Genomic DNA, 23,567 nt, shown 5'->3' with positions numbered 1-23,567 from the left:
CAGCAGGTGGAATGGGAATTACACACATGTTCACACCTCTAGTGGAGATCTCATCACTCTTTTTGTATTTTTCAGATTTTTTTGTGATTATGGCTTTAAAAAAAATATTAATACATAAACTAAGCCAATAACTCCTGAGTTCAGCTTTGCAGGTCATCTTGGACTTTCCAGTGCACTGTGATTATCTGGATAGAGTTCTATGATCACTGGAGTCAGAGAAAACAGCCACATGGGAAGATTTGTCAGTTTAGTAAAATATTTGCATGTATGAGATCGTGTCATATCTGGGTATAAACTCCACCATCAGTTCTCATTACAGCCACTGGACCAATCAAATCAGACCACAGCTTCAAATCATCCAATCAGGGGCTGACTCTAAACTTGGTTTTCTACTGAACTGTCTGAGTTCCTAACATCACTATCACTTTGTTTGTACAAGAACGATGATCACACTCTTTGTTGCTCTTTGCCTCTTAACATCAGGTGAGTTACATTTTTATATTTTTATATTAAAGAATTTTATAAAATTATATTAAAAAAAACCATTATGACACATTTGACTTTATTACTAAAAAACCATTAAACAATGTGTTTTTTTTTTGTTTTGTTTTTTTCCAGTGAAACCTTCTAACATCAAGGAGATTCATGTTAAAAAAGTAAAGAGTGGAGAAGATGTTACTATGAAATGTGGCATGTTTAATGACAAAACTAAACTTGTTTGGTTAAAACAGAGTTTTGGAAAGGTTCCTCAGTTGGTAGGGAGAACAGTGGGGAAAGATTTCAGACTTGATGCAGAATTTAATGATGGACGCTTCAGTGTTAGTGATGATAAATTGTTTAATCTCGACATTACAAATGTGACAGAAGAGGATACAGGAACATACTTCTGTTTAGAAATGCTGAGCACTTCACCAGACTTTACATCTGGAACCCTTTTGGTTGTTGAAGATAAACAGTTTTACTCTATTAACCTGCTAACTATAACTAATAACTAGCTCCAGATCAAGCCTTTATGTAGAATTCTCTGTAATTTAAAGATCAGGAGACGAAACAAATTCCTCGAGCTGTAACGGTGTTGGAGAACGGAGAGTCGCTCACACTCCAGTGTTCAGTACAAGCCATTACTTCAAGCTGTGAAGAACCGAGCGTGTACTGGTTCAGACACGGCTCAGGAGAATCTGATCCAGGAATCATTTACACTCATGGAAACACCAGTGATGAGTGTAAGAAGAGCTCTGAGGCTGGTTCTCCTCCACAGAGCTGTGTCTACACTCTCCCAAAGAGGAAGCTCACAACCTCTGGTAAAGAAATGCTCTACTGTGCTGTGGCCGAGTGTGGACAAATCCTCTTCAGGAATGGAAATAAAGCTGCAGATACAAGTAAGACTTGGAGAACATTTATGTTCCTGTTGATTAGTCAGAGACACTTACAGTGATGCTGATTCAAATTTCTTTTGTTTTTAACCTTTTCAGCAATTATGTACTGGATTGTTGCCTTAACAATCTCCAATGTAATATGTGTTATCGTGATCATTGCTCTGCTCGGACGTTTACTTAAACTACAAAAAGGTTTGTTTACTTTTATTGTGTTTTTAAAATTAATTTATCAGTATCACAAACAATTATGGTAATTAAACCTTACTGTTTATTACTATTGTATAAAGGGGCTTCAAACAACCAACCAAATAACAAAAATCAGGTAATCCAGTGTTTTATCATCAATTTTAACATTTTTGTCGCATTTTTGGACACACACACACACACACACACACACACACACACACACACACACACACACACACACACACACACACACACACACACAATCAGATACATTATGACATGCAGTGAAATGTTTTGACTGTCAATGTAAAAAAAAAAAAAAAACACTAATAGAAAATATTAAAAAGAAAAATAGGAATCGAATCACTTTTACAGTAGCAAAGGAAAGAAAATATTAAAAAGTATTAACTTTTTTGTAAATCAAAGAAATTTTATAAACAGTTCTTGTTCTTTATCAGGTCGCTGCTGAAGAGGTCTTGAACTATGCAGCTGTGGGTTTTGATAAGAAACCTTCATCCTCTAGAACATCCAGAGCCAAGAGCCATGAAGATGTTTATGCTCAAGTTAAAATAAAATAGAGAAAGAGAAATTAATTCAGAATTAAAACACAACCAAAATTTAATTCTTCCCTAATTTTTAATTTTTAATTTAACTAAAACTAGACAGATTTTTTAATCATGAATGTACTAGTTTGCTTTAATTGTTTAAGACTAAAGCTTCTTATTTGTGGTCTAAAGTTCTGTTCTTTCACCATTACAGACTGTGTAATCTTCTCATTTGTATTTATTAGGATTTGATCAGTTGGTCTTTAACTTATATTCATAAATGTATTTCCTAAATTTATAAAAGCCTTACATTTGGAATGTTTTCTTAGCATTTTCTCTTAAAATAATGAACCTGATTTCTAGAATTGCAAGAAAACCCATAGTTTGATTTTAAAAGCTACCTTCATGACCGTTCAGGTCTCACATCAGGCCTTTATTCTTCTTTAAAACATGTCAGATGTGAGAGGATAAATAAATCTGTGGATAATGTAATTACTGTAAATGAGCTAAATCACATTTCCCAGCTGTAGGCAGTTTATAAGTAAATATAATGCACATTATGATGTTTAACCCACACAGATTTCCATAAATATTAATGACTTTAAAGTGAAATAAATCTGAATATTAATGTTAGTGATATTAGTGTTTACTGTGTTACTTATTACTGCTGAACCTGAAATTCAATTCCAATTACATTTTAATACAGATTTTACTTTCATGACATTTCTATTAAATCTATTAAATATTGTACGATGAGTTAAGACTCAGATTTAAATAGTAAATAAATCACTAGGAACATAACAATTATCACTGTATCTAACACGCTTCCCTGAAATCTCACTGAAGAATTAAGTGTGAATGTGTTAAACATGTGATGATGTAATGTGGGGAAATATGTGGGGAGTCATTTAAATTATCGTTCAGTAATTTAACTCAAACCAAGAAATATTAGAATTGTTCCATTTCTCTTGTAATCATGTCCTGGTTAGATTTAGTAAAAATGTTTTAGTGAATCCTCAGAAGCTTCAGAGCCTCAGACATGTACTCTGTATCGTCATATATATTGCTGTATAGTTTAAACAATTTTTAAAAATAAATCATGTTAAAAAGAAATGAGTCTGTGACTGTTGTATTTTTATTTAGTAAAAATAATTAAGGTATTATTCCTTACAATATTATAACCAAAGTAAAGTATTAAGCCTTGCAAAATATTACAAGTGGTGTCATAGGACATATGTAGGCGATGTTGTAGGCCAGATGTAAAGAAGAAAAGATGTTTATTGTAATCATAAACTTAGTAAAAGTAACCAGACTCAGTGCTGTCAGGCCTCGTCAGTCTGAGCTCTCTGATCAACAATGTGTGAGGAAGTGAAAATCAAGAGTTCAGCTGAAACAGGCGTCATGTAGGGAGAAGGGCGAGACAGCTGAATCAGGCGACCAGATGGACAGACCGGCTGAATCTGAGATTGAGGGTCTAAGGGGAACCTGACCTTTAGTGGAAATAGAGAAACTAAGGCTTAAAATATGCATGTGCGTGCAAGCCCAGTCTGGACAGGGACAGACTGAGATCATAACAATGTTCAGCTCATAGGTTTAGTAAGCTTAAGGATTCTTAACATAGAACTCCACTTATATACAAAGCAACATTATAAGAGCAAGGGCTTAGCAAAAACAGCAATACAACATAACCAATATAATCAAGAACTTTTATCATAATTCAAACTCATAAAGCTAACATATAATCAATCAATTATATAATAATTGTATATATACACAGTATTTTCCACAGTATAAGGCACACCTAAAAGCCTTAAATTTTCTCAAAAATCGGACGTGCGCCTAATAATCCGGTGCGGCTTATGTGTGCACCGAGTTCCAGAAATCTGTAAAAATGTTGTTGTGCGACTTTGGTAAGCGCTCCGCTTCATTGACTGTCGGACCATTTCCCGCTGACACAGGGACGTAATACATACACTACGTACGCTGGCAGCGATAAACCAATCAGAGGACATACGTAATACGTACAGTATGTCTGCTTACCTCCGCCACACCTCCAGTAGGTATTCTACCGGTATGTTGCAAAACAACATTTGTTTCTTCCTAACTATTATGCGCTCCACACTCCAGTCCAGTAGGCGGCGGTAAATGCTCCTTAAGTTGGTTTGCCATCCGCCAATAAAAATCAGATGCTTACGAGGCACAATTCAACTACAGGCTATCAGTTACACGGCTGTCAATGGGAATAGAGCAGCTGAAAGTATTCAACATCAATGTATCTATGGTGTTAGGATTTAACCGGGGGATAGGAGGCAAATGTGACACAGAAGCCGCTTGGAGTCAGGTGAAGGGTGATTTATTAGTGCCCACACTCAGTAAGACCATAGCATTTACTTGGTACACCACCTACAAACACCAACTGTTACAATAACCCACACTGACTGACTGTGTGGTAGCCATTTTATTCTCTTAGTCCCGCCTCTGGATCTAACCATTCTAAAATTGGTAGGGGGTTCTCTCCTCTAACTATAGGAACATGGGCAACAATCATTGGCCAACAACATCTACATTAATGAAAATAAATAAACACAAACATACAATTCAACACATGTCCAAACCCCATTAAGACTTTCACCACCAAAACAATACATTTTTATACCGGCATGAACTGGTGACCCATTTTTATACAGGCATGAACTGGTGACCCATATTACATCACACAAAAATGGCTGCTCAGCATGTTAAGTGTATAAAAGTCCCAGGTTGTATATTGCACAGGTTTGGCTCTGGAAAATGGAAGCTGGTGAGTGTTTGCAATCTTTGTGTGTGTATATATATACATGTTGCCCAATAAATAATAGTAGTGATAAATGAAAACTTGTGTCTATGGTTATTTCAAGTCACAGTGCCTTAAAACTCATCTTACACTGTGACAGTTCGGAAGTGGAGGAAGCAAGAAAATGTACTGCGCCAAGTTAAGAAGACACAGTAGATAAGGACATTGATGGATTTGTGGGAGAAGATTGATTAAAAAATAATGTGTGTGTATTGTTAAATAGTAGAATAAAGTTCAACTAAACTCACTGTTTTGTTTCTGTTACCTTTTTTTGTAGACCGTATGTTTTAGCATGCGCCTTATAATACAGTGGCCTTATAATACGGTGCGCCTTATAATACGGTGCGCCTTATAATACGGTGCGCCTTATAATACGGTGCACCTTTATAATATGGTGCGCCTTATAATACGGTGCGCCTTATAGTGCCGAAAATACTGTGTATATATATTGTATTGCATTGCAGTGTAATTGCGATAAGATTATTTAGAGAACTTCGGGGAACAGACACAGTTTCTATAGGATGAGCTATACAGTATGTGCATTTGTGTCAATGTGATGAGATGAAGGATGGCTATGGAAATTTAGATTTAAATCGTAGTTTACCAGTCAGAAGGTGTTCAGTGCCCTGGAGATGTGGTCCGAGAGGATCTCCGCTCCAACTCTGCTGGGGTGCAGAACATCGTCACAGAAATGCCTAGGACGCTCCCAGAAACATTCCAGTTATCAATAAAGAGTCAATTCTGAGCCTGACACCATGACTGTAACCATCTTTTTAAAGTAAATAGCCTCTTCAGGACCTCCGACTGCCTTAGGCTGGTGTCGTTTGTGCCGGCATGAAGAACCACAGCTCCGGTGTTCCTGCTCACGATCCCAGGTACCTGTGCAGCGACATCAAGAACACGAGCACTAGGTAAGCAGTGAGTGCGAGCCTTACCTTTAGCCACAGCAGCATGGACGTGGTGAACAATGGAGTCTCCGATGATCACAGCGTTGCGTTCCGTTGGGTGAAGCAGTTCAGGATGGGGATCTTGAAGAGCGGTGGAGGCGGAGGGGTAGAGGTCCTCGAACGGGGCCCGGCTCGCATCTTCCGCTGCTGCTGCCTGGGCCTGGGCAGAGAAATACATGGAGTAGAGGTGGAGGGAGGTCTTATTTCACACCGGGAATTTACCTGAGACAGGTGAGCGACTGACCGGGAAGCTTCCAGCATGGCTTTCCGCTCCCTATGCAAAATGCATATCTTAATGTTATTTAAAAAAAAAAAAAACATGAAATTGTTTATAATGTAGTGAAATAAATATTAATAAAGTGAAATAAAATAAATTCTCATGAATGAAAGACAAACACAAAATATCCTGATTATTTTTATATTATATTATTTTTATTTTTATAATTTTTATTATTATTATCACACTAAAAGTCAAACTGGACAAATTGTAAGAAATTGTTCAGTTAAAACTCTCTGAGAACAAAATCACCACATGGATCAGAAACATACGCTGATGTAGCTCAATGTAGATAAATTCACATGGAGCTGAAATGTAGTTAACTTTAAACAGAAAGCTGTTCTACAAACTCTAACATCCTACTGTAATCAGACACTTTAGAAAGGTTGATGCTGAGAGCAAATTGTCCCGCTTTTGAACAAAAAGATCTTATTGTATGAATATAAAATAATAAATCTGTGTTCAATGAGACATGAAGTTAAAGAGATGTTTCCTTTCCAGACAGTAATGATGGCTGAAATCGCTGTTCACAGTATGTTACAATCTACACAAACCACCGTTAGCATGATACGATAAGATATACCTTTATTCGTCCCACAATGGGAAAATTTCTGTTATAGCAACAAAGAGAAAGAAATGCAAATATATAAAAGAATAAAGACATAATATAATATACAGTATAAACACAACACAATGTTTAAATACAAAGAAGAAAAAGAGACCATGAGTAAGTGGTTACACTAACAGACATACTGCTCACAGGTAATATTGCACGGTTTTAAAATTTCTGTTAATGCACGTGTTGTTTAAAATACTTTGTTATTGTTAAAATTGCCGTTAAACAGTAATAACAGTGTGTAATTATGGTGACTGGTTCACCCAGGGTTCTTTAAACATTAGAATGAGTTCAGTGCAGTTAATATTGTTGATGTGCTGCATCTTTTCTCATCATCATTATTTGAAGACTACATACAGTCTGTTTTTTACTGAGATCTCATTACAGCCACTGGACCAATCAAATCAGACCACAGCTTCAAATCATCCAATCAGGGGTTGACTCTAAACTTGGTTTTCTACTGAACTGTCTGAGTTCCTAACATCACTATCACTTTGTTTGTACAAGAACGATGATCACACTCTTTGTTGCTCTTTGCCTCTTAACATCAGGTGAGTTACATTTTTATATTTTTATAGAAATGAATTTTATACTATAAAAATTCATGACAAATTTGACTTTATTACTAAAAATTAAACAATGTATTTTTCCCAGTGAAATCTTCTAACATCAAGGAGATTCAAGATAAAAATCTAAAGATTGGAGAAGATGTTATTATAAAATGCGGCGTGTCCAGTGACAAAGATAACCTTTATTGGTTCAAACAGAGTTTTGGAAAGGTTCCTCAGTTGGTAGGGAGAACAGTGGGGAAAGATTTCAGACCTAATGATAAACGCTTCAGTGTTAGTGATGTAAAATTCTCTGTAATTTCACACCACTCGTTATTTATAGTAATATTTTTACTAAATTAAAGATAAGGAGAGGAAACGATCTCCTCCAGCTGTAAAGGTGTTGGAGAACGGAGAGTCGCTCACACTCCAGTGTTCAGTACAAGCCATTACTTCAAGCTGTGAAGAACCGAGCGTGTACTGGTTCAGACACGGCTCAGGAGAATCTGATCCAGGAATCATTTACACTCATGGAAACACCAGTGATGAGTGTAAGAAGAGCTCTGAGGCTGGTTCTCCTCCACAGAGCTGTGTCTACACTCTCCCCAAGAGGAACCTCACAACCTCTGGTAAAGAAATGCTCTACTGTGCTGTGGCTGAGTGTGGACAAATCCTCTTCAGGAATGGAAATATACCTGCAGAGAAAAGTAAGACCTCTTCTTCATGAAGAAATGTAACTTTAACCTGTTCATGCACACGAACGATCGGACGAAATTGTATACAAAACAAAAAGTGATACAGCTCCCACATACTTTAACACACAGGGTGGACCCTGGTCACATTGGAAATAAGTGATTCTCTAGTTTCAGATACAAGTGTCAGATTGATTCTAGGCCTTACTGACACAAAGTTACAGAGGCTAGAATGGAAAATTTTGATTTTCGCCTGAGGTTTTTAATTTATCTTATTTCTCTGGAACATGTTAGGTAACATTTAACACCTGAGGGTCATAGCCACATGTCTTGGCTTTCACCAAAAAAAAAAAATCAAGTCAAAAGACCCAAAAATGGCTTCAATAAAACTATTTTTCTACGGAAATGTCCATCCGGTCATGTGTTTCTTGTTTACTCGTTTACTGTATAACTTTGAATTAAAAGACTGCATGTGTAGTGGGTTTTCTTCTGCGTTGTGTATTTTTAGAATTAAAGAGATGTCACACGGTTTACTTTTGGCCTCTCGGGATCTCTCCTCTGTGTTACACACAACAGACAGCATCAGGCAGTAACAGGATTACGTCTGATCGAAAAGTGCCTCTCATCGCATTGAAATCCCGCGAAAGAGCGCATTAAAACAAAATATCAAACATACAATTGTAACATGAGAAATAAGAAAATCTAAGAATAGGAACGAACACTGAAATTATCTATTTACATACCTGTGTTACACACAACAGACAGAATCAGGCAGTAACAGGATTACGTCTGATCCAGAAGTGCCTGTCAATCATTACAGGTATATTTATATACGTGTAAATCTCTTGGATCATTAAGAATAAATACAACGTTATACAACAAAGTTTCAGCAGCCCACTGCACGTGTCATGGCAGCCATTACGTGAATTCGCACTTTACATTAAACATATTTTTACAATGTGCATAACTCAGATTAATAATGTCTTAACAAAAAAAAAGTACTAAACAATCACATTTTGTACAGAACGTACATAAACAGTAAATAATTAACTACTTTTGAACACTTTCTTGGGGAGCTGATAAAACATACCTCTCATCGCATTGAAATCCCGCGAAAGAGAGCGCACACCGGAAATTACGTCAGCTCCACCCTCACGCTTGCACATGACCATTATACAATTCTTAATAAACATTTTTAAAAAGGTGAACAGTTTCAAAAAGGAGAGAAAACAAAACCAATAAAGAAATAATTATGTTTGTAGAAAAAGAAATAAAAATAATATTTTTCTAGTGGTCACGTGACCATTCATCACCGTGCAATCTCTTCTAACACGAACTTCAAAATAAAAGCCTTGTGTTAGTACAATTAATTAATAATAATTTAAATAATCTAGTGTAACAACATTACCCTCGCCACACATGCTCAGTTTAAATGGCCAAAAACAAGCACAGCTTCTCTCTCTACTATTCTGTTGTGTAAAGAGGCCTGTAACCTGACACCCTGAGCTGTGAGAGTGAGAAAAGGTCGAGGATTGCGCAATAAACCCATCGTGCACGATTTTCGCGCATTAGAGAGGCGGGTCGTGGCATACCGTTGGAATCGTCTCCTTATTGGCTAAAGAGCTGTATAGGTCCCGGCCAATTTCATTGCTATTGGAAGGAGTAATTGTCAGTCAAGGGAGGGTTCCCAAAAATGATGTCTGACCTCATTGGCTTCTCAGCCGTCTATCTCTGCAATACAAGCACCGATTGGCTCAAGTGAGGGCTTGTTTGATTCGTTGCGCCCTGGGCTATAAATAGAATTTAGAATTTTTGAATACCCCAATGAGAAGTTAGAGCCGAAACAATGATGGTGGCGCACCACTGTTTCCAATTTTTTGGAATATTTGCGAGGCGACCAAAGCGTTTTGGATTAAAAGGCTTACAGATTTCAGTTCCTTGGACCTGTGTGGATTTTTGTGGATTATTTGTTTTGGAATATATTACCCCAGTGAAGAAAGGGATGCGTCTAAAGGTAAGGAAAAACTGGTCTAGCGCCACCTAGGTCAGTTTTCTCCAAAAAAAAATGTTTCTAAGAGTAAGACGGCTATGAATCATATTATGCTTTGTGCGTAGGCTTGAAAAAATATTGAGAGTATAAACTTTACTAGAAACATAAGTTTTTTCGTGTTTTTAGATAATTTAATGCTTAAAAGTTACAATGAAATTATGCAGCTTCAGCCCCTAGCGGTAGTGTTCCACAGGTGGAACGGTGTTCAATAACAAACTTTCATTATCCTCAAAAATAAGTGTTTTAAAACATCTGTATTTTTCCAAACAGGTTGTTGGTTATTATCTTTACAATCATTTTTTGTTGTAAAAAGAAATAAAAAAAATTGTTAGTTTCACATTTGCTGTAATTTACCATGCATTATTATATATTGTCTTTCTTGTTTTCTTGTGATCTCGACATAAAAATCAGTTTTCGTAATTGTATAACAAGAAAAATCACAATAATAAAGTTACAGACATCACAGCCTACTTCTTAAGTGTCAGACACTTATGTGGAAGTTGTCAATCACTGACAGACAGAGAGCTGTTTCAGTTTGAGTCCCTGATCAGAGCAAACACATTGATCCATGATGCTGCATTACTGAGCTTTTGCTAACTCTAGAAAGTTTTTTGCAAAAATCACGAGAAAATTAATTCACGATCACAATAAAACAAGAAAGAAAAAAAATTAATAATGTATGGTCTCTTAGAACGTTTGTAGTAATTGCTTTGTTTTTTGTACCTAATTTTTTTTTTATTTTATTCAGATAATTGACTAATATTTACATTGAATATAAAAAGTCCTCTTTATTTCTGAGATCTTAATATTCCATCTTGGTCTGTGATTTCATTGACATTTTGCTTGTAGTTTTGTATTTTGGCTTTAATATATTTTTCAAAGAAAAAAGTCTCAGATGTTTCACTCTCATGTAGAGCTGCAATGAATGTACTGAATAAATACTAACTCAACAGTACTGAAAAATAAATTGTTATTCAATACATGATTTAAAGGCATCTTTCTTTCTTTCTATTTATTAATTTCTTTATTTTATATTTCTTTATTTTATACATTCTTAATGTAGAATCATGAATACATGTCAGGACATTTGTTTGTATTTTATTTTCTGAACATTTCTTAATGCCCTGATAAATTAAAGAATCAACATTTTACTTTATACCACTTTAAACCACAGAGCTGTTACCACTAACACTGACACGTTCTCTGGTGTGATGGAAACCAGAGCACAATCAGCTCAAACCAAACAGAAGCGTGAGGCCATTAAGGTTTTAATGCGGTGCTGGCCCTGATGACCAGTATCATCATGCACCCCTTTTAGGACCAAATCCCTTAAAGCTGCTGGCACAACAAACTGGTAAGACTTAGTCTTGGTTACAGGATTCTTAGACACACGGTAAAGTATACCTAACCTGAATGTAAATTTGCCCCACTGTCTGAGTATTCGTACGGTTTCTTTCAACTCGTTAGTCTTTTCTCTCCTAGAGGGACGTCTAGCTCGCTCCACAAAGAACCTCACCCTACTAATCACTGGATCATGACATTGCTTTTCGAGCAGCTCATCATGAGTAAGCTTGTTGAGTGGGCACTGTGCTACGTCCTCCAATCCCCTCAAATGCTGAACATATGCGACTGCTCTAGCCGCCGCGCCTTCCTCCCAGTGACGATGAGTACGGAACACAGCTGACATCTCCTCACAGGACACTCTCCCTGGAGCAAAACTCTGCACCAGGTTAGCCATTTCACGACACTTCTGTGACCCAGACAAGTCCTCAAAAACCTCCCCCTCTGTGCGTTCGCAAGACGAATGAAACATACCCTGCACCTGCTCAACCCCAAGAGTCTCCGCTTCATGCCTCAAGACGTCATACGGTGTTCTGGTCAGTCTGTGCAAAATCCTGGAAGCAGCAAAAGGCTCCCTACTCAACGCATCGGCTACAACGTTTTTCGATCCAGGTATGTATGTTATGTCAAATTCATAAGGGGCCAGTTTCGCAACCCATCTCTGTTCGCAGGCATCAAGCCTCGGTTTGGTCAAGATATACTTGAGCGGGTTGTTATCCGTCCAAACCGTAAACCTGTGCCCGCGAAGCCAATGACTGAATTTATCGCAAATGGCCCATTTCATAGCCAAAAATTCGAGCCTATGAGCCGGGTACTTAGACTGAGCGTGATTGAGTGACTTTGATGCAAAGACGATTGGCCTTGCAACCGCATGACCCTCCTGAACCTGGGATAGAACAGCCCCAAGTCCACTCGTCGAAGCATCTACTGACAGTAAAAATGGTTGTGAAAAGTCTGGGTGAGCAAGTAGGACCTGACCTACCAGTACAGTCTTGAGATTCTCGAACGCGACTCTGCATTCCTCAGTCCAGTCATTAGGAGTGAGTTTCCGGACCACTCCCAACCTTTTTATCGCACCCCTCCCCTTTCTAGGTTTCTTCTGACCGGTCATTAACTGAAAGAGAGGCTTCGCAATCATGGAACAATTTTCAATGAAATGTTGATAGTATACGACCATGCCCAGAAATGACCTGATTTTGCCCACAGATGGGGTAACACCATCAACTTCCATCAAGTCTTTCTCGGACACATTCACAATAGCCTCAACCTTCATAGGATCACTAGCTACTCCGTCCTGTGAAATAATGTGACCCAAGAATTTGACTGATCTACGCAAAAACCTACACTTGGAGGGTGAAAGTTTCAAGTTGTGATCTCTGAGACGCTGAAACACCAACTCCAATCTCTGTAAACTCTCTTCCTCTGTCTTACCAAAAACTAAGAGGTCATCCAGGTAACAGAGCAAACTCGTGAAATTTTGATCACCGAAAATAGTCAACATCATTCTCATGAACGTAGCAGGACTGTTGCAAAGCCCTTGCGGCAACCGGTTGTACTCATGCAAACCAAGGGGAGAACTGAAAGCTGTAAATTTCTTATCCTCCTCATGTAAAGGAATGTTGTAGTACCCTGATGTTAAATCCATGGTACAAAATAAGTTATTCCCCCCCAACGCCGCTAGAACATCTGCTTGGTGAGGGAGAGGATGCGCATCCTTCACCGTACGAGCGTTAAGCCACCGAAAGTCAGTGCACAACCGTAAATCACCGTTCTTCTTCCAAACTAACACCGGAGGTGACGCAAACTCGCTGGTCGATTTCCTGATTATCTCCATCTGTTCCATCTCATCGAGCGTCTCTCTCAACTTTTGATATTGAGCCGGGGAAACTCTGCGATACGGTAACTGGAAGGGTTTGTCATCGGTCAACCGAATGCGGTGACAAAACCCCTTCGCTTCACCGCAATCCAACGAATGCCTAGAGAAAACACACTCATATTTCTTTATCAGATCAATGAGCTTGCTTCTTTAAAAGGGCGACACCTCACAGTCATTTAAGTTTAAGTCATTTAGGCCCAGTTCATCCAAACTAATGTCATTGAAGTGATTAGCACCAGACACTGAGCTCTTTGCTGACAAACTACCACATGCACTACCGCTGTTCATGGCTACGTTCTGGAAAACTCGTTGTCCTTGCACATTATCAAAATCTTCCAAAGCAATGCATGGGTAGACATCACCCAATTTCGCATTTTTGCGCAGCACAATTTCTGAGTTCGTCGGGTTTATCATTTTCACCGGGAGCCAACCGTCGCCCCATAAGGGAGAGATTACTCTACCGATAAGCACATTACGGTGGACACAGCGAGAAGTACTAGGTTCAATTACAACCGTGCTGCCCACTGAGAGTTTTAGCCCTGGTGGTAGTCGACCCCAGACAAGGTGTTCGCTCATCGGCTGCAAAACCACGGCAGACTTAGACTTTAAAGTACCAACTTTGTCCGGGATAGTACTACCCCTCCATCTCTTGATGCACGAAAGCTTACGCAGAAACTGACAGTCTTCGCTCTGATTTGATTGGTCTGGTTTATCTAGAACTCTCCAAAATCCCTCATTTGATTTCATCTCTCTGATCAGGGGTTTCAGTACATTAGTGCCAATGATAAGCTGGTCTACTTGTCCACTCACAATAAGGACTGGTACACTAAAACTGAATCCGTACACCTCAAGTTTCAGATCACACATACCTGCAGGACTAGTCTGCTTCCCACCGCACCCAACCAGGACAATGTCTGACGGAGGAAACAACTCCTGATCCAGGACTCCGGCTTCTCTTAGTTGAGGCACCACACTAGCACTCAAGGTAGTCGCCATAGAGCCACTGTCCAGCATTCCCTTAAGACAAACCTTGTCCTGTACCAAAACACTGGTGTAGAACAGACTGTCACTCTGCATTGACTGAATAGTATTTTGAAAAATCACAGTTTTATCTTTGCCTACACTCTCACAATAAAATGAATAAACCGATTCAACATCAGCGTTTAAGGAGGAACTATCATCATGCCCCACATTGCCCTCCCCCCAATGGAGGCTCTCTAGTTTCCCTGAGACGCGACATTATCTTGCCTGCCAGTGTTTTCCTTGGGCATGATTTTCTCACAGTTAAAGCTCATATGTCCAGAAGAAAAACATTTAAAACAGAGATTATACATCCTGCAATGAGTAGTAGTACTATGGTCTTTGCTATTACAAACTTTACATTCACGGCTCAGTTTGTTAGAATTCTTAGGCCAACCACCACGAACAGTTTGAGCATTGCACACAATAGTCTTTTCTAACATGGTCAGAACTTTGTCTAAAGTGTTATCGGTTGACGGTGTGGCTGTTACTGACCTATGAGGAGGCAGAGAAGTCGGATCATCAATGGGCTCCAGAGCCCTGGCTGTTTGTTGACACACGACACTCTTTGTCGCTTTCTGTTCCCTAAGCATCTCATCCAATCTCTCCTGGACCTCAGAAGCTGTCCATGACTGTGTAGGTTTGCTTTTGAACACAATAGACAGATCCTTATCAGGGCAATGTCGAATAAACATGACAGCCAGTTCTCTGCACCGATTCTCCAAGGTTCTGCCCTCCTCCCTAAGGCTTCGCTCAGCCACCTCAGCAGCTTTGTTCAACCTTAACCAATAATCCAATGGGCTCTCATTTGAATACGGTTTTACAGAGTAGAAATCGGCTAAAGGCATTCCTGAGCTACAGGAATCGCTAAAATGGTGTCTCAATACTGTGAACACAGCATCTACGGTGGGAGTTACCGTTCTGTTGCTCAGCCAGACCTTGATAATGTCCCTGGCCCTCCCCATTAGTCTGTTCATTACTTCATCAACCTTTTCAGATTCTACCATTTCCTTTTTGTTTAAGTACACTTGCATCAGTTCTTCCCACTCCAACATGGAACACTTATCTGTACCATCTCCACGATAATAAGGAGGTGCAGTTATCTCTGACTTTAATACTAAGTTTAACTTGGAAGCATCAATAATGGTTGCATTCGACATCTTAGGGTCAGAAACACTAGTGTTTCCTCCAAAACAACCACTAGACGGCATACTTAAATGCCTAGTCTGCAACAAACTGTCCCTGATAGCTTCACCAATTTCAGATCCAATGCGTCTAATGAGGTTATTCATGTCCTTCGAGAGCCCTGAATCATGTTTGATACACTCTGGGTTGCCAGGTTTTGTTATTGGACTACAGCTTATGTCATGTCGTGCATTCAATGATCTCAGCATTTCACCCCTCCCAGTGCTTGTGTACTGAGGACTCATAAACTGAAAACCTCTGTCAGGTGTAGTTAGTAGCGCACCCCTACCCCTACCAGCTAACATGCTGTGTTCAAATGTGAAACTTTCATCAGTCATAACTACTTTCCTCAATTTTCACTAACAAACAAAAAAAAAATTGTCCTTAAATCAAAAGTCCTTAAAGACAAATGTCCGTACTCAGAAATAAAAACAACAATTGTCCTTCCAAAGATAAACAAGCCCAAACCAGTCACAGATGAGCCGTTCCAGTCACGCAATTCAACGATGATGTCACCGCAATCCGAGGAAAGACGGTCACACTTTCAGCACCCCAGGCGGTCAGCATCCAGCAAACCAAACGACAGGTCACGGCACCATTTTGTAATGGGTTTTCTTCTGCGTTGTGTATTTTTAGAATTAAAGAGATGTCACACCATGATGCAGTTGTCAAATGGTTTACTTTTGGCCTCTCGGGATCTCTCCTCTGTGTTACACACAACAGACAGCATCAGGCAGTAACAGGATTACGTCTGATCGAGAAGTGCCTCTCATCGCATTGAAATCCCGCGAAAGAGAGCATTAAAACAAAATATCAAACATACAATTGTAACATGAGAAATAAGAAAATCTAAGAATAGGCACGAACACTGAAATTATCTATTTACATACCTGTGTTACACACAACAGACAGCATCAGGCAGTAACAGGATTACGTCTGATCGAGAAGTGCCTGTCAATCATTACAGGTATATTTATATACGTGTAAATCTCTTGGATCATTAAGAATAAATACAACGTTATACAACAAAGTTTCAGCAGCCCATTGCACGTGTCATGGCAGCCATTACGTGAATTCGCACTTTACATTAAACATATTTTTACAATGTGCATAACTCAGATTAATAATGTCTTAACAAAAAAAAGTACTAAACAATCACATTTTGTACAGAACGTACATAAACAGTAAATAATTAACTACTTTTGAACACTTTCTTGGGGAGCTGATAAAACATACCTCTCATCGCATTGAAATCCCGCGAAAGAGAGCGCACACCGGAAATTACGTCAGCTCCACCCTCACGCTTGCACATGACCATTATACAATTCTTAATAAAAATTTTTTAAAAAGGTGAACAGTTTCAAAAAGGAGAGAAAACAAAACCAATAAAGAAATAATGTTTGTAGAAAAAGAAATAAAAATAATATTTTTCTAGTGGTCACGTGACCATTCATCACCGTGCCATCTCTTCTAACACGAACTTCAAAATAAAAGCCTTGTGTTAGTACAATTAATTAATAATAATTTAAATAATCTAGTGTAACAACATTACCCTCGCCACACATGCTCAGTTTAAATGGCCAAAAACAAGCACAGCTTCTCTCTCTACTATTCTGTTGTGTAAAGAGGCCTGTAACCTGACACCCTGAGCTGTGAGAGTGAGAAAAGGTCGAGGATTGCGCAATAAACCCATCGTGCACGATTTTCGCGCATTAGAGAGGCGGGTCGTGGCATACCGTTGGAATCGTCTCCTTATTGGCTAAAGAGCTGTATAGGTCCCGGCCAATTTCATTGCTATTGGAAGGAGTAATTGTCAGTCAAGGGAGGGTTCCCAAAAATGATGTCTGACCTCATTGGCTTCTCAGCCGTCTATCTCTGCAATACAAGCACCGATTGGCTCAAGTGAGGGCTTGTTTGATTCGTTACGCCCTGGGCTATAAATAGAATTTAGAATTTTTGAATACCCCAATGAGAAGTTAGAGCCGAAACAATGATGGTGGCGCACCACTGTTTCCAATTTTTTGGAATATTTGCGGCGCGACGAAAGCGTTTTGGATTAAAAGGCTTACAGATTCCAGTTCCTTGGACCTTTGGGGATTTTTGGTGAAATATTTGTTTTGGAAAATATTACCCCAGTGAAGAAAGGGAAGCGTCTAAAGGTAAGGGAAAAACTGGTATAGCGCCACCTAGGTCAGTTTTCTCCAAAAAAAAATGTTTCTAAGAGTAAGACGGCTATGAATCATATTATGCTTTGTGCGTAGGCTTGAAAAAATATTGAGAGTATAAACTTTACTAGAAACATAAGTTTTTTCGTGTTTTTAGATAATTTAATGCTTAAAAGTTACAATGAAATTATGCAGCTTCAGCCCCTAGCGGTAGTGTTCCACAGGTGGAACGGTGTTCAATAACAAACTTTCATTATCCTCAAAAATAAGTGTTTTAAAACATCTGTATTTTTCCAAACAGGTTGTTGGTTATTATCTTTACAATCATTTTTTGTTGTAAAAAGAAATAAAAAAAAATTGTTAGTTTCACTTTTGCTGTAATTTCATATGCATTATTACATATTGTCTTTCTTGTTTTCTTGTGATCTCGACATAATAAAAATCAGTTTTTCGTAATTGTATAGCGAGAAAAATCACAATAATAAAGTTGCAGACATCACAGCCTACTTCTTAAGTGTCAGACACTTATGTGGAAGTTGTCAATCACTGACAGACAGAGAGCTGTTTCAGTTTGAGTCCCTGATCAGAGCAAACACATTGATCCATGATGCTGCATTACTGAGCTTTTGCTAACTCTAGAAAGTTTTTTTGCAAAAATCACGAGAAAATTAATTCACGATCACGATAAAACAAGAAAGAAAAAAGGAAGCCTAGTGGTGGGCCTGAGAAAGCAGCAGATAATCATGGTCTGTGATTTCATTGACATTTTGCTTGTAGTTTTGTATTTTAGCTTTAATATATTTTTCAAAGAAAAAAGTCTCAGATGCTTCACTGTCATGTAGAGCTGCAATGAATGTACTGAATAAATACTAACTCAACAGTACTGAAAAATAAATTGTTATTCAACACATGATTTAAATGCCTTTCTTTCTTTCTATTTATTAATTTCTTTATTTTATATTTCTTTATTTTATACATTCTTAATGTAGAATCATGAATACATGTCAGGACATTTGTTTGTATTTTATTTTATGAACATTTCTTAATGCCCTGATAAAGAAAGAATCAACTTTTTACTTTATACCACTTTATACCACTTTAAACCACAGAGCTGTTTCCACTAACACTGACACATTCTCTGGTGTGATGGAAACCAGAGCACAAACAGCTCAAACCAAACAGAAGCGTGAGGCCATTAAGGTTTTAACCACATTAAAGGTGATGAAGCTGCCGGACTCGTAGACTGCAGCAACACTCTGTCTAAAGGTTTTGCGAGCATAAGTCAAGATGTGTTTTACAGTTTAATTCTTTAGTGATCACATAGTGTGAGAGCTTTCATTAATTATTACCCTTTATTTATTAGACCAGTTAAGGAGGACAAGTCCTCATAGACATTTATGCACACACTAGCAGAGACACAGGTTGTACATCATCTTCATCAAGGAGATTCATCTCTTGTGTGAATTCCTTCTGAACTGTGGATCAGTTGCAGTTTCACCACTTTTTGCTCACTTTTATGCAAAATTGCAGCCATTATTTTCATGTTTCTTCTTCTAAATTGATGAACAGCACATTTTAGAAGGATGGCATGTCAAATGCATCAAAACCTGCAAAAGACAAGTCAAGAGGTTTTTAGCCATGGAAACTGCTCCAGTGCAGAGACAAAGGACTGAGTGTCCTTTGCGGGTTCCATGGTTGGCCACCAAAAGTGTGACCTCAGCAGGCCCAGAGTGCTACTGGAGGTGGGGTGTCAGGTGAACCAGGAAGCCTAGTGGTGGGCCTGAGAAAGCAGCAGATAATCATTGACAAACAAATGACCAGGTGGATCATTAGGTTTGATCGAGGTAGATGCACTGAGGCAGGGATCAGGAGAGCTCAAACTCCCACATGAAGGCCTCCATGCCTGAAGGAGGGTAGATGGCATCAGAACCCAAGAACTACACGATCCCAAGAAATATCATCAACAACAGTCATAGCATCAAGAGGTTGAAAGAACAGGGCATTCATTATGGATGGTACAGTAATACTTTTGGCAAAAAGTAGCTACTGAAGGTTTAGACATTTCATGTCAGTACTGCAGTCATTATGGGATTCTACTTATTATAAAACATAGAACATTACATGCAATTCTTAATGTTGGATGTATTGTGTGTGTGAGAGCTTAGAGGACTTTTCGGAATTCCCTATTCAAGTCTAGGGGATGTTCGATCGTCGACTACGGGAAAACCGAAAATTCCGTGGGAATTCCGAAATAAAAACTTCGTCCGGAGTAAGGTCCTAAAGGACCTGTCCGAGTGTAAATCGATCAAAAACTTGCCGAGTTATATGCTGTAAATGTAAATGTGTGTGCGTGTGTGTGCATGTGTGTGTGTGTGTGTGTGTGTGTGTGTCAGAAACCAGTCCGACTTTAGAAAGAATACTGATGAGGTAGAACACAACAAGACAACATTTCTGTAACACTAACAAGGTTTCTTAAACTGTTGTAGTTCATTTGTTAAATGCAAACCTACATGAGTTCATGACTTTGTTAAGAACCTATGGGTTCAGATGACCAGGACATGTTTTACGCTATTATTAGTGTTTACTGCAAAGGAAGCAAAATGCCATTAAAAGTATCAGAAGTGTGTTTTTAAATGCTTTCACTGGAATGGAACCATTAAGAGATAGTTTTTGTATATTTAACTACAAAAATATGAAAGTAAATAAATATTTAAGATCATTGAAGGTACAAAACTGGAGCTTAAGCTTAAACTGGAAGCTCTAAAGTAAAGTTGCGTTCTTAAGTTTGAGTCAAAGTAAAAGATAAACTTATTTAGAAAATACATTTTTTGCTCTTCATTAAACTTCTTCTATCAGAGAGATTTCAGCACACAGGACTGATAAAGCTCCAGTGTATCATATCTGTAAAGTCATGTGACTCGTCACACCATCAGAATAGACAAGAATTCACTGTGAGCTTCACACCTCATTACAGCTAATGGACCAATCAAATCAGTCCACAGCTTCAAATCATCCAATCAGGTGTGAGTCTGGACCTGGTTTTGTACTGAACACACAAGTTCATTAGATCACTTGGTGTGAACAGGAACGATGATCAGACTCTTTGTCGCTCTTTGTGCTCTTTTTTCTCTCTTCACAGCTGGTGAGTAACTTTCTGAAACTTTAATGTAAAACTATAATATTTTATATTTAACTCATTTACTGACATTAAATATTAAACATTTTTACAGTGAAAACTTCTGTAAAACATCAAGGAGATTGACGTGATAACAGTAAAGCGTGGAGAAGATGTAACTATGAAGTGTAGCATTAGCAGTGACACAAAGAAAGAAGTAGTTTGGTACAGACAGATTTCAGGAAAATTACCTCAGTTTTTTGCAAAACCATACACGAGCGATTTGGGCTTCAAATTTATTGATGGATTTAATGATGCTCGTTTCAGTATTAGTGTAAATAACAATAAATTTGATCTCAGTATTAATAAAACAAGAGAAGATGATGAAGGAGAATATTTCTGTGGAGAAATGGAAGGAAGTGTAGTGAAGTTCACATCTGGAACACGTCTGCAATTTAAAGGTAAACAGTTTTACTCTGATAACCTGCTAATTCCAGATCAACACTTTAACCAGAATTATGTCTACATATGTATTAAATGTTGAATATTTCACTTTATTTATGTTTAGTATCATTTCTGTTTATTTTCTCCTTTTCTGATGTATCTGTAAAGATAAAGACACGACACACAGTAATACATCTGGAACTACACAAGGAGATTCATCCAGCACAGAAACAAGTAATAATTTGGTTTCCTTTCACTGTCTATAACAGAATGTTCCATAGTGACAACCTCTCACTGTTCATAAATCATACAATATTTATACAAGTTGTAGATTTATACATTGTGTGTATTTTCATAATAAAGAACCAAAAAAGTTGAAGATAAATAAGACATCTTCTTCATAAAAAAAAAATAAAAAAAAAGGCTCAAAAATAAGTGTTTTAAAACATCTGTATTTTTCCATACAGGTTGTTGTTTCCAGAATCAGGTGATGATCTATCTTTCCATGTTTAGAGTTGGAGTTCTTGCCTTTCTGGTTATTATCTTTACAATCATTTTTTTTGTAAAAAGAAATAGAAAAAAATGTTAGTTTCACTTTTGCTGTAATTTCACATGCATTATTACATATTGTCTTTCTTGTTTTCTTGTGATCTCGACATAATAAAAATCAGTTTTTCGTAATTGTATAGCGAGAAAAATCACAATAATAAAGTTACAGACATCACAGCCTACTTCTTAAGTGTCAGACACTTATGTGGAAGTTGTCAATCACTGACAGACAGAGAGCTGTTTCAGTTTGAGTCCCTGATCAGAGCAAACACATTGATCCATGATGCTGCATTACTGAGCTTTTGCTAACTCTAGAACTTTTTTTTGCAAAAATCACGAAAAAATTAAGTCACAATAACGATAAAACAAGAAAGAAAATAATAATAATACATGTCCTCTTAGAACGTTTGTAGTAATTGCTTTGTTTTTCGACCTAAACTTTTTAAATTTTATTCAGTTAATTTTATTCAGTTAATTAATATTTATAATAAATATAAAATCCCAAAGTCCTCTTTATTTCTGGGATCTTAATATTCCATCTTGGTCTGTGATTTCATTGACATTTTGCTTGTAGTTTTGTATTTTGGCTTTAATATATTTTTAAAAGAAAAAAGTCTCAGATGTTTCACTCTCATGTAGAGCTGCAATGAATGTACTGAATAAATACTAACTCAACAGTACTGAAAAATAAATTGTTATTCAATACATGATTTAAATACATCTGAAGATAAATGTTTAATATTCTTTCTTTCTTTTTTCCTCTCTATTTATTAATTTCTTTATTTTATATATAACCTTCTTAATGTAGAATCATGAATACATGTCAGGACATTTGTTTTTATTTTCTTAACATTTCTTAATGCCCTGATAAAGAAAGAATCAGCTTTTTACTTTATACCACTTTAAACCACAGAGCTGATTCCACTAACACTGACACATTCTCTGGTGTGATGGAAACCAGAGCACAAACAGCTCAAACCAAACAGAAGCGTGAGGCCATTAAGGTTTTAACCACATTAAAGGTGATGAAGCTGCCGGACTCGTAGTTTTGTGTTTTACAGTTTAATTCTTTAGTGATCACATAGTGTGACAGCATTCATTAATTAATACCCTTTATTTATTAGACCAGTTAAGGAGGACAAGTCCTCATAGACATTTATGCACACTCTAGCAGAGACACAGGTTGTACATCATCTTCATCAAGGAGATTCATCTCTTGTGTTAATTCCTTCTGAACTGTGGATCATTTGCAGTTTCATCACTTTTTGCATGTTTTCACTTTTTGCAACTATTTTCATGTTTCTTTTTCTAAAGTGATGAACAGCACATTTTAGAAGGATGGCATGTCACATGCATCAAAACCTGCAAAAGACAAGTCATTTTGTGCAAGAGGTTTTTAGCCATGGAAACTGCTCCGGTACTGAGACAAAGGACTGAGTTTTGGTTCCATGGTTGGCCACCAAAAGTGTGACCTCAGCAGGCCCAGAGTGCTACTGGAGCTGGGGTGTCAGGTGAACCAGGAAGCCTACTGGTGTATCTGGGAAAGCAGCAGGTAATCATTGACAAACTAATGACCAGGGGGACCATTAGGTTTGATCGAGTTAGATCCACTGAGGCAGGGGTCAGGAGAGCTCAAACTCCCACATGAAGGCCTCCATGCCTGAAGGAGGGTAGATGGCATCAGAACCCATGAACTTTTTTTAAGGGTCTACTGATGTGAAAGGTCACTGGACTTTAACAATGCCCTATTTCAACTACACCATCAACTACATTCATAGCATCAAGAGGTCTAAGGAACAGGG

At 37.9% G+C, this 23,567-nt stretch overlaps 1 protein-coding gene and 3 long non-coding RNA genes across 4 annotated transcripts; 2 read left to right on the top strand and 2 right to left on the bottom strand.

The window, feature by feature from the left end:
• The first annotated feature begins 1,472 nt into the window (after positions 1-1,472).
• On the top strand, positions 1,473-3,252 carry LOC125138978. Its single transcript, XR_007138070.1, has 3 exons — positions 1,473-1,568; positions 1,664-1,698; positions 2,021-3,252. It is a non-coding gene; the product is annotated as an uncharacterized LOC125138978 (long non-coding RNA).
• Positions 3,253-7,446: 4,194 nt separating this feature from the next.
• LOC125138979 lies at positions 7,447-22,470 on the top strand. Its single transcript, XR_007138071.1, has 2 exons — positions 7,447-8,035; positions 21,684-22,470. It is a non-coding gene; the product is annotated as an uncharacterized LOC125138979 (long non-coding RNA).
• On the bottom strand, positions 13,296-16,083 carry LOC125138953. Its single transcript, XM_047801433.1, has 2 exons — positions 15,961-16,083; positions 13,296-14,952 (listed from the first exon to the last, which is right to left on the bottom strand). The coding sequence occupies exon 2, from the start codon at positions 14,362-14,364 to the stop codon at positions 13,438-13,440; it is 927 nt and encodes a 308-aa protein (XP_047657389.1). The 5' UTR covers positions 14,365-14,952; positions 15,961-16,083; the 3' UTR covers positions 13,296-13,437.
• On the bottom strand, positions 16,153-17,340 carry LOC125138970. The gene is made up of 2 exons (XR_007138057.1): positions 16,729-17,340; positions 16,153-16,443 (listed from the first exon to the last, which is right to left on the bottom strand). It is a non-coding gene; the product is annotated as an uncharacterized LOC125138970 (long non-coding RNA).
• Positions 22,471-23,567: the final 1,097 nt, after the last annotated feature.

This window comes from Tachysurus fulvidraco, chromosome 16, assembly GCF_022655615.1.
Source record: "Tachysurus fulvidraco isolate hzauxx_2018 chromosome 16, HZAU_PFXX_2.0, whole genome shotgun sequence".
In the NCBI taxonomy this organism is placed as follows: Eukaryota; Metazoa; Chordata; class Actinopteri; order Siluriformes; family Bagridae; genus Tachysurus; species Tachysurus fulvidraco.
Note: the sequence above shows the minus strand (reverse complement) of the source record. Positions and strands in the feature narration are given on the sequence as shown.

What these genes read in the sequence shown, in the direction of transcription:
- LOC125138953 (XM_047801433.1), bottom strand. Translation starts at nt 14,364, where the DNA reads ATGCAGAGTGACAGTCTGTTCTACACCAGTGTTTTGGTACAGGACAAG.